The sequence below is a fragment of the Molothrus aeneus genome, chromosome 3 (genome assembly GCF_037042795.1).
Source record: "Molothrus aeneus isolate 106 chromosome 3, BPBGC_Maene_1.0, whole genome shotgun sequence".
In the NCBI taxonomy this organism is placed as follows: Eukaryota; Metazoa; Chordata; class Aves; order Passeriformes; family Icteridae; genus Molothrus; species Molothrus aeneus.
In genome coordinates this window covers 86,925,442-86,937,858 of record NC_089648.1, presented here as the reverse complement: position 1 = coordinate 86,937,858, position 12,417 = coordinate 86,925,442, and the positions used below count along the sequence as shown (strand labels likewise).

The 12,417-nt window shown below is 39.8% G+C and overlaps 1 protein-coding gene across 1 annotated transcript in view; it reads right to left on the bottom strand.

The window, feature by feature from the left end:
- LRRC1 (leucine rich repeat containing 1) overlaps nt 1-12,417 on the bottom strand; it is a 69,324-nt gene that overhangs the window by 27,240 nt on the left and 29,667 nt on the right. Inside the window, exons 3-4 of the mRNA XM_066547312.1 lie at nt 12,149-12,227; nt 8,909-8,998 (exon numbers count right to left, since the gene is read on the bottom strand). Coding sequence (XP_066403409.1) covers nt 8,909-8,998; nt 12,149-12,227 — 169 coding nt within the window. The remainder of the gene's footprint in view (nt 1-8,908; nt 8,999-12,148; nt 12,228-12,417) is intronic.

The window sequence follows — 12,417 nt, the reverse complement described above, 5'->3', positions numbered from 1 at the left end:
AAAATAAGGTCCTGCACAATAATGATAGGTAAGGTGAGAACACAACAGTATAGATTCTGAATATGGTCTGGTATTACACTCTTTATGCAGCAGCAGTGACTACAAACCACAGCCCAAGGATGTAGCACACAGAAATGGGAGATTTAGTCCACATTTTGACCAATGCACCAGGTCCAAATGATTTCAGTTCACTGGGCCAGCATCTGAAGATACCCTGCCTGGGTATACAGCACATACACTGAAACATCCATCATGACAATATACTGGGAAGGAAAGGACTCTAAACTAGGCAATTTACTGTCCTTGTTTTTTTTTTTTTTTGTGCAGAAAAAGAATATGGTGTCTCTGTCTATTCAAGGGTCTTCTTACCACAGGTAACTGTGGTACTCTGTGAATGGCATAAAAAATGCATTAAACTAGCCATATTTAAATACATTCCAGCCCATTGCCACTGGCCAAATAAAACTACCAGTAACATGTATGACCCTGCCCCAGGACACAGCTGGGGCTACTTAGATGACTACAGACTCATGTGACAGGATCCTAGTAAGCTGCTCCCATCCCATAAGGCTTCCAGCTGCAATCAACAATGCACTGAGAGCCTGGTGTGTAGCAGCTTTTATTCTCCAGGAAAATGACAAAGTTAATAACTAGCCAGCTCTCAAAATACCACTTACTCAGACTCTTAGTATTTGAAGGTACAGCATATACCTTTGGGATAGGCTCCTGTTACAAATCACTCCCAAAAAAACCCTCTTTCTCTCTCCTTTCTTGACTACTTCCTCAACTGCACACAGACCCTGAAAAGACCAAATGTCCAAACTCCTAAGGCTACATCAACCACATCATCCTGGTCTGCATAAGAAACAGTGTGGCCAGCAGGTTGAAGGAAGTGCTTCTATTCTGCCCTGCTGAGACCCCACCTGGAGCACTGCATCCAGCTCTGGGGGCCCCAGCACAGGAAAGGCAGAGTCTTGCTGGAGCAGATCCAGAGGAGGGCCACAAAAATTATGAGAGAGCTGGAGCACCTATCCTGTGAGAACAGGCTGGGATAGTTTGCACTTTTCAGTCTGGAGAAGCAATTTTTTACAATGAGGGCAGTGAGATACTGTAACAGGACACTCTGAGAAGCTGCAGATGCCTCCTCCCTAGAAGCCAAAATCAGATAGAACAGGGCTTTGAGCAACCATATCTACTGAGAGGTGTTCCTGCCCACAACAGAAGGGGTGGATTAGATGATCTCTGAAGGTCCCTTCCAACCAACCCAAACCACTCTATCAAATTAGGTGCTTAAAGTTGGATTGTCTCAAGAGCTCCTGTAGCATGTATCCATTTTCACAGTTAATTACCACTTCAGTTCTTCCCTGAGTCTGCATTACTTCACCCAGTTACTATACCTGCCAGCAACCTATCTTCCCTGTGCCTGAACAACCACCTCCTGTGCGTTTTTGGTGTAATGACATTTCCAATGCAACAGAAGCAGTATCGGCCACATAAGAATTCATATCCATTACATAGCAACCTACAAATAGTAGAATAGTCCTGCCTTGGTTACTTTTTGCTCATAGAAACTTGTTTTACAATGCGAATGATAAAAAAGAGCATTGATGAACTTTTGTAGAGCTAATCTGACAGAACTGAAAAAGAGACCTTCTGTCCACATCATGCAATAGGGGAGAGTGATCTATGCAAATTCTTAGGTACTGAATGCCAGAAATTCTTAGATGAGCTAGAAATTACAGGAAGTATTAATTTCCTAATTGAGGGCACTTCCTTATTTCAAAACAAACTGATCTTCACACACACACAGTTCTGTGGTTCTATGTCAGAATACAAGAGAAGCTGGAAAAACAACTAAAAAGCAAAGTAACTAAATTTGGTTTTGATGAAATTGTTAATTTCGTCTCACCAGTATTATTAAAGACCATTCTTCCAGAAATATCTTTGAAAGCTTTCTTCCTCCTCCTTTTTGGGGGCAAAGCAACTTCACGTAACTTGTATCTAAATTAAACATTATTCTTTACTCTCAAGTTTAAATGTATAAAAGCATTATATCAGGGGAAAGGCATGAGGCTTGCCATAGCAGTCTACTTTAGAGTTTGATAAGCAGAACAGCAGCCTAGCAGTAATTCTTGTAACAATATCTGAAATTAAGGATTATGTTCTTAACATTTGTAATTTCTACACAGCTGGGAGAATTGGACACAAATTAGGGTGGGGAAATACTCCTTCCAAAGACTGATTTTAAATAGGGGCCAAAGAAGTGAAGTTGACAATTTTGTCATCCTGGATTTTAACGGCAAGGACCCTGACTGAAAGTCAGAGAAAAGTGCATTTGCACAGTCAGTTACTTGAATTGAATTGTCAATACCATTAATTGGCTCATAAAAAGCTACACATCTTCCACAAGTAAAAACTGGATAAAAATTGTTATCAGCCACTGACTGAGGGAAAGCCTCAACAGATGGCCAGTAGTACAAGTCACATTCAAATTTTAAAAATAAAGTTCTACATTTTATGGCCAAGGAATTCTCTAAATGTGCTACAGAGATAATCTAAATTGGTCTTACTTGCTTATCAAGACTACTGAAATGGATTGAGAAGGCTAAGCCCACTATTACAACAAAATTTTTGTTTTTAAAATATCGTCCACTCATGCAACATCAATCTTCAATGATTTCAATAAAAATGGCATTATTTTACTTTTTAAAAATACTGCTAAAGATATGTTAAATATCTTTTTCTTGTGCGACATAAGGATGCAACATCTCTTATTTGAAGGCCAGATGGCACTGCATTCACTATTACATTGCTAGTGTTCCTGAAATAAACTTCCAAGTTCTTAACATTCAGTTTTGTCATTTACCAACCAGCTGTGATTAACACTGAATGCTCTACCTACTCAAACTCTGTAAATATTTCTTGCCATGCTAAATTCAGTTAAGCCACAGTAGGAGTTCTTAATACTATTTATATCAGCCTAGCCAGACCACCTACATATAGTCCTCCTTCTACGTATTTGTGAGATAAGCATCCCCATCACTTCTGTCCTATCGTGTAAGACTCTATGTTAATGAGACATTATTATGCTAAACCTGAAAAGAGAATTAAATTGTCTTGTTCCGCGCAATTTTAAGAACATTTTCCATTCTGTGTGATGCTACCAGGTGCATCATCTACACTTGAAACATCCAGGCATACACTAAGAAAAACACAGGCATGGACTGGCCCAAGAATCCATTCTAAGGATTAGTATGCCATTCTGATCTGCGTCTGGACCATCTGTACTGAGCAGATCACCCTTGCCTTTGAAGATCTTTTATTCTCCAGCTACTTCTTCCATGATCAACATTAGAGATTCTGTTTCAGAAGCTGCTGAAAACTTTGAAACCTCTAGAATTAAACATATATATGCAAAACCATCACCCCCAGTGACGAAATCTCTGGGTACTTGTGGTTCCATGACTGTTGAAAAGCATGCCTGTAACAAATCTTTCTGCAAAACAATGCTCCTAAAGCACACCAACATTTGTTCTATTCTTTTCATTGTGTTCACTTTCACAATGAAACGCCTATTTCAGCATTCTACCTGCTAGCTGCAAATGTTAAGAGGAAAATATCTCTGCTTACCTGGTAATTCCCTTTCAGTAGTAACGTTCCACAGATCCATTCAGCCTGCTTGCAGCTTGGGGGTAAACCAGACTCATCAGTCATCAGCATCAGAATATCCTTCACATCTAAAAAAATTCACCCCTCCCCACATCAAAAGTTTCTGAAGCTAAAATAAAGCTATGCTACTTTCTTGCATCACAGATTGTGCAATTGTCCTTAAAAAAAGGGAGTGGAGGGGGAGGGGGAAACTGTGAATGATGGGGATACTACAAATCATTATATTTCTGTGATCTTTTGTTGAATCCTCAGGATTTTGAAATCATGTCCAAGTAGGAGACCATCTGTGTATTTTTAGGGGAAGAATAAAAATTGTGTATAGCAGAGGAAAGATTTTTTCATCTGCCATGTACAGAACTTTCAAAATACCCTACCTGCCAGTCATGAATAATCTTTTACTTTAAAGCTTAACATCAAAAAAAAAAAAAAAAAAGTCATCTGATAATCTTTATCTTTCCCATGCTGAAAAAATGCTGAAAGCTAAAAACTGGATATGAGTTAGGTGTCTGGTGTGCCAATGGGCAGCAGGTCTTCAATCATAATTTAAAATACACTAGTGAAGCTATGCCCTTTGCTTCAGCTGTTTAAGAATTTAGTTGATTTTGGCACCCTTAGAGAACGTGACAGATAACTGTCTTTTTCAGATGTGCATTTCATGCTGAAATGACTGTTTTTTTCAGCTAAGGCCAATTCCTCATGAAGTACTGTTCTGAGAGTCCAATGCTAGATAAACATTGCAGACACATAAAAGGCTTTCCAAAGAAGGTACCTGGATCTTATTCAAGCCTAAGAACCACAAATAAATAACAAACACACAAAGCTGACACAATCTCTCTTCTCTTTCTAGACATTAAGCTGGAAGACCACTATGCAGATCTCTAAAATCATCAATCTTTACTGGGAAAAAGCCAATATTACAGTGGCCTGAAGCCAACACTACAGAATAAACACATATGGACAAGAAAGGTGCTGGAATATTCATACTATTATTATAAGACATGGTCTAGGAAGCCTCACAGACATCCCAATTTATTCAAATATCATTATGTACAAATACTCTGATTTTCAATTTCAGGAAAAAGTCACGCCCTGTGTTTTGGCTGCTATGTGAATAAGGAAGTATTGAAGAAAAATAATCCTAGAAGCAAGGGGAAATTCCTAAATGTTACCCACACTGGGAGGAACAGGTTATGCCTGTTTGTTGGGCAGCTCTAGACACAGATGGCCCTGCAGAATAGGCAAGGAAATTAGACTTGCTCTCATTAGTCTGAGAAAGGCTGTAAAAGACACTCCTACTCACAGCTTAAATGGTGTAACTTGTCTCTCCAAATGGTTCAACTAGCCAACAGGACAAGTCCTGCTCCAAACTGCACCCACCTAATTATCAGCTTAAATATCTCCCGTGCAATAGCATTCACTGCTTTACTCCAAATAGGAACCAAACCATGAGTTAAGAGAACACAAATCACAGAGAAACACAAAAAGCAGCACTGGTAATATTAGGATATCTAGTCTGTTATCCAGTCCCATGTTCATCACACATCTTTCTAGAAAGCCCTGAAACAATACATGAGCTTAAAAGAAGTAGGTTTAATCCAGCAAGAAAAAAAACAGCACATGTAAGAGCACCAGGAAAGCAGACTGAAGTGGTCACACAGAGTAAAAAAAGCCAACATACTCAGAGCATGGCTATGCATAAGCAAGAGAAAAGACAAAGGGTTCAAGGAAAGCCTTGCCCAAGTTCTTCAAACGTCCAGTTGTAAGTACTTAAAAATACTCCTTTTGGCAATACAAAGGAAAAGAAATATATAAAAGATCTGTGCAGAAGAATGCTTAACAGCACAGTAAAAGTACTGATGGAACTCTACATATCAGCAGTTTGAACAAGTACAGACACTGGCCTGGGACAGTGAAGCTGAACTCTGGCACTCATGTATCAGACCATGGGAAAAACAGACTGGAGATGTGAATTCACAAGGAAGACACACTTCCAGTAAGGGCTCCCAGGAAGGTAATTCAGGTCTATTATCTGCCATTAGTAAGAACTTACTAACATTAAAGTACTGCTGTTTGTAAAAGATTTGCCATTGCTTTTGCTGCTTTCCCCATTTAAGGGCAAATTTCCATCACCACAAGATTGTAAGTAGGTAACTTAAAAAGAGAGAGAGACACTAAGTACATACTGATCTCTGTACTACATGAAGATGAGTTAGAGATTTCACTGGCTGTTCTAGGCAGTTTCCTAGACAGCACCATAAGACTGTAAGTAATTAGGATGCACTTCTCCAAGTTTCCACATACTCTAGTGGCCAGAAGACCTGCAGCAAGCACAGGGACTTCAAATCTTTCCCCAAACAAGTCCAACTATAGTAGAATAACTACCAGTATATACTTGCTCACTATTTGGCAGATCTCATTGATCCAGCCTATTCCATCAAATAACAACATGCATTATTATCCAAAGCATACTGAAAACTCCAATAAGGCATTTGCAAACATATTCAAACACCTTTTACAGACTTACTTAGGCTGCTCAGCCAGAAAAACAAAATTAGCACTACTTTTCAACTCCTAGCATTGGGGGAATGGGAGTCCCAGCAGACGAAAAATAACAAAGGAAGGAACAAGAAGTACAAATTTGTGGGTTTTACCTTTGGAAAAGCCACAGAGCATTCCACTGCTTTTACCAAATACAAGGTGATTGGCAGCACCATCAAATTCACTTCCAGTAAATGATGAAAGTTTTGCCAACTAAAATAGGACAGTTGCACTTGTTGGTAGCCAGACTGAAAAAAATTCTTACTTATGGATCTAATGCTAAAAACTCAGTAAAATTCATTCTCAAGTGATCCATAAGGACTTTAGGCTGCAGTTCCACTTCACTACAAGACCTCCCAGTAATTTTGAGTTGGAATCAGATAGGAACTCTCTGTTGGACATTCCTCAATAGACTTCAGGAACCGTTGCATTTTGAGTGGACACCCCATGAGTTTCCCTCATGCAACATTATCATTCTCCTGAGTTCAAAATGATGCATTTTCAGTCCAAGCTTCCTCTCGACTTCCCACCATATTCCCACCTATTTTGAATACCCGATAAGGGAAAAACAACAGCCCCACACATCTGTTTCTGCTTTTTTAAATATAAACCTGATAATAAAAGTTTCTACTAATGAGATTAAAGTGTTTTTGTAAAAATACAATATTCATATTCTAAACAGCTAATGTGGGAATACTTCCCAGATCAAAGCACCTGTCAGACTTGAATAACCTATCCCTCCACGAGAACTCACCAAGAGCGCCAGGACAAGCTTGTGGCTCTTCCTGGCACAAGTGAGGACGCCAGAATTTTAGTTTCTATATCAAGGATCAGATACTGATTTGAAAAGAGGATGGGTTGCATTGCTCTGTTCTGTGAGACCTCACGTTAAAACTGCTTAGGATCAGTATGAGGCAAATTTTTACCTTTCTTTCTTGCACAGCTCCACATATCAACATCACTATAAGTTTTGGTATCCCCATTTTAACTGTACCTGTTTCCAGTCATCTGCTCTAAACAGAGACTATCACCAGTGACACCACCAAACGAGAGGCAGAACAATCAAGAAGCCAGAGTCACCACAGCCAGTGAGGTGTCAGGGAAGCCAACAACCTTCCTGCAGCTACTGTCTGCAAAGCAGCAGTCCACAGCATGCTTTTGGAAATTGTGCTTGTCCTGTTTGTTGTATTTATTTTCAGAATCAGGTGGATCCCAAATTTTTTGCCTTGATTTTTGGTAAATGCAAAGCTTGAACAGGCCTTTTCTTAGCTGCCAGTGCTGAAAAAAGCTGCATGAAAAGTTATGTGAACTCTTACAATGAAGGAAGAATACCACAATATATCACAGTATGAATATCACAACACGGCCCGTGCAATTTTTAGGTAAGACTCTGCCCTAATCACTGGGCTCACACTATCTGTACCTGTTAGTGCTTGCGGGAGGTTTCAAAAGAGATTTTCCACTTCTGTTGCAGCTGGTGTGATGCCAGCTGGGAGCTTTCATACCCATGGGAAGTGGCTGAAGTAATGCCAGTCTGAACTTGACTACATTGCAGGAGCTCTTATGATTAAGGTCCTTTCTGCAGGACTCCTCTCTTTAGAAACATCTGGATTTCACTGAACTAACAACAAACCAGTAAAACGGGTAATAGTTGTGTGCAGCTATTTGCCAGGAGAGAATACTAAAGATGTCTACGTATGCTCAAGAAGAAACTGGATAAGTACACAAAACAGATTCATTATGGGCTATCAATTAGACAAACCAAAGCTCAGGAAATCCTCTGAATCAGAAACAGTCAGGGGATGGAAAAAAGAGTCATCACACACACACACATGTTGTTCTTCCAAACCCTCACCAGGCATCTACTGAGGGACACGGCAGAAGGAAGCTGGGCCAGATGAGCCTTTGGGCTGAATCAGCACAGTCATTCTCATATATTTAAAAGTGAGGAGACATGGAACTACTACTTCTCCCTCAAATTGGAAAAGACACCCTTCTCTCCACTAAGGGGAAAGAGATTCCCCCTCTGCCAGTGTGGATGCTTATTTCAGTCAAAAGGAGGGACATAAACATTGCTCACTTCACTTTCCACACGTATCCACTTTGAAAGTCTCTCCTTGCAACGCTGATCTACTTTTCAGAGTGAACAAACAACTTAAAAACGTATAAAATTTCATCTTAAAAGCTGTTCCATGAATTTTCATCTCCACAGCTCCCACTGAAGTTTTTTTCAAAACCAGACTGCTCCCATAGCTAGTTAGGAAGTTTCTAAATTTCCATCCTGATTACAGCCAGCCTTTACCCATCTGTTCTTGTGCCAGCAATTGCCTGGTTTTGAGCTAAGCTGCAAGCCATCTGACATGTTCACAATAATGGATCAATGGTTTACTTAGGAAAGCAAAAGGTCAGATGAGCATGACAAAACACTGAATTAATTTTGCACCTAACAGTCCAAGTTATTTTAAATCCTAAAGAACAGAGTTTAACTGTACACACACACTACAAATTCTGCATTAACCTGCTAATGTCAAGTGAAAATGCCATTTTTTAGGGTTTTTTTAAAGAGATCCCTCCAACTTGAAAGAATAGAAAAAATAAGGGTAGACCTGTAAATGATTTTATAGGTGTATTAAATACAATTATGTGAGTCATTTATACAAGAAGTGCAACAATAAAGAAAAAAAAAGTGCAAAGAACTTACTTCCCAATGTTTTCAGGTAGTGCTTGCAGAGAGATGTCATTTACTGAAAGACATGTCAGATTCTGCAATTCAGGAAAGCTTTCAGGCAACCTGTGGAGATATTAATTCAAATCAAGGCCTTCCAGAAGTACTCTCTCTCATGTGAGTGAGACTATTTAGCAAATACACACAGAGGGAGGAAAGCCCAGATTCTAGCATGAAAATTCTAAAGATCATAAAAAACCACCCGTGATTTAGGGACTTTAAAGTTTATTCTGTGTCAAAGAACAGGTGATATACCACTCTCTTCCCTGCACCCAATTTGCAACTTCAAAATGCTATAGGGCTTGAGAACATTTTAAACATTTTCACAAAATTGAAAAATAAAATCAAATACATTAAAAAAATAACACAAACTTTTTTACTATTATTTTCCTGTATAAACAAATGGCAAAATGATTAAATTTTATCCTTATTCAGGCTCCAGTTACATACAGGCTAATAGCATGGCCATTTTGTATTAGCTGCTGGGCTGCTCTTCAATTGCTGCTTTTTTGAAGAAACATGCTGTTCACTGTGAAGACAATGTTCTGCTGTTACACCATTTCACATTTACTGGTTCACAGCACAACAGCATGTTAACCCCCTCTTCTTACACTATAAAATGCAGTCACATGCAGAACACTTCCAGAGTTCCCAAAGCCTTTAGGTCCATCACCCAGCTGGTGCTCTGCAAGGCGTGGTTCTCCATTCCCTCACACTGAGGGGCTCCTGTGCCCTTGCTGCTCACTGGCCATACCAAGAAACTCAGTTTGCAGCTGCCCAAGAGACAGGATGAGCTAAGGGGGCCAATTAGGTAAAGAAGCAGAAGCCCCTGGCCCAGCCACTCAACTTCTGGTCAGCCCCCAGAGCATGCAACCTAAGATCAAGCTGTAGCATCTGGTTTGGCTCCTGCTCTCCCCATCACCCAGCTCAAGGCACATGGTATATGACCTGCAGGCAACCTGAAATGGAGACACATTAATAGGAAAATACAACTCTGCACAAGGGGGATGGGGAGAAGGAAAAAGGCAAAAGCCAAAGTGCGGGGTGAAAGGGAGTTTTCATGTGATCAATTCTGTACTGCACTGCTTCATATTCTGGACCTTATTAACAGAAGATGCTCAGTATCTTCAAAATGGAGCTTCAAAAGCTCCACTGGGACCACTCATTACCATTTAGAATCTTAACAGGTTTAAGAGTAGAGATAAATAGTTTGATTGTCTTTTGCTCACCCTGATGTTAACAGAGAGTTGGACTCAATAATTACTGTAGGTCCCTTCCAACTAGAACTATTCTATTCTCTCTACAGCAGGCAGTGGACTTCCATATCTAAAATAAATCTGTACATGTGCATAAATAGAAATAAATGCTTCTGCTTTTTACTGATATAAATAATATATAAACCAGATATAATCTGAAAACAGCTGGAAAAATGGTCTGCCAGCCATCTTTAATGCTCAGTTTCATCAGAGATTTAAGTTTGACAATGAGGCAACATACTGTATTAGTGGTAGGACATGGATTGCAAAGATCTCCAACTGCCTTTTAAGCTTAAAGGAAATAAGGACAAGAATCAATGGCTAAAAAAATGTTCCAGAATATTACACAAAAATAACTATTTGACTTTTCCATTTTGCCTGGGCAAATCAGTGTAAAAACTTCCATGCTATTATATAGGTAAAACTGAAATTCTGGATCTCATCACAGAAATACCTGGCAACCATATGTAAACAGTTCCTGGAATCTGTGCTTTCTAACTTAGACTGCTTGGAGTGATGTTTTGCAGGACATGCACATGCTTTGGAGCCACTTTATCAAGAATTTTTAGAATTCCCTTAAATTATCAACACAGAGTTATGAGATCTATTTCAACATCACTGAAAAACTCTTTTGTGAATTCCACAAAGCTGTAATTGTGCATTACAGGTATTGTTTAAGGAAACACATTACTCAGGCCTCAGGCCTTACTGAGCACACAGAATGAATGAAGAAGGGTAACTAGAACACTATTACTGACACTTGTGATTTCAATACCACGGGACACAGATCTGAGCTTTATACACTGCAACTGATGCCTGGAAAAAAGCTGCTCAGTGACCCTCACCACTTGTGTATCTAAACATCAGTTCAGCCTCAGTTTGCTTTGCCAGATTTTTGTGGTATTATTATCCTCACTATATAAATAGGCTACAGAGCCAGGGGGATTAAGATCACAAGTGTCCCTTTAATGCTCAGCGATGTGACTTTCAGAGAACTTAGGAGGCACTATGGGCAATATTCAAAGCACACTTCTGAAGAATCTGAGCTGTACACGTGGGAGAAGCAGTCTTGCAAAACCACTGGAGCGGCTTAAGCTCTTACAGACTCCTGTTTGTTAGCACTGCAGCAGCCCAGCCAGCCAGCCAGCCAGCCAGCCCTGCAAGTATCTCAGTACAAAGCAAAGCAGGTCAGTGAGCACCCACTGTGAACACTCTGCCTTATGTGACTTGCTCAGCATCACAAAGGAGCTCTGTGGCAACGGCTGCTTCAAGAAATAGTTCTCCAAATATTATTCAAAGGCTTTAACTAGCAAATCACCTCCTCTTTGCCAGTTCCACCCTCACTTTACTAGATGAATTCCAAATTCTTTAGCAAATTGAACAGAGAAATGTAAACAAAACTCCTCTTCCATACTAGAAGTGTGCATAACCTCCAAATCTCAGCTGCTCAGAACAGAGGCTGGCAGCAGACTCAGCAGCCACTGACAAACACAGCACATTTCTGCCTCATGTTACTGCATGTCACTGTGTCCCAATTGACGGCAGGGTGATGAAATGCTAGTCCAAGCTTTAATCATTAGTAAAAGCCATTATCGGCAGCAGCTGATCTACAGCCTATTCCAAATCGTCAGGCACCTGGGTTTGTGCCAATTCATTCACTCTAACCATTGCTGTATCTTTCCCATGTATGAACATGGTTTTGCTATGCATTTAAGAAAAGGAATGAAAATCATTTTATATTCAATCAGATTTACCAAATCAGATTTTTCTGGCTGGCTAACAAATTTCATCCCTACCCAAAGAAGGATGCGCATCACTTTTGAAGTCTGAACTTTTGCTGCAGTCCCTGCCAGAGGCAAACGCTCTGGGTCACAATTTTTAAGGGCTTATGTAAAATCATAATTGTTACAGCAGGACTGCGATTCTGGTATGTCATACACCAAGAAGAAGGTGAAGTTACCTAGTCAGTGGATTGCCACTGAAATCTGCTACCTGTAGTGCTCTGCAGAATGAGATGCTTTCTGGTATTTCAGGAATATCTGCAAAAGAAAAAAAAAGGAAAAAAATTGTCAGTAACTGTATGGCATCTGTATTTAAATTATTGCTTAATGTCAGTAAGTAACTCACTACTGCAAGGTGTTATCTTGGTATCTTTCAAGACATTTCAACATGCAAGACTGCTCCCTGTCCAAGTACAGAACTATAGAAGCAGACCCATTTGGTTCCTTT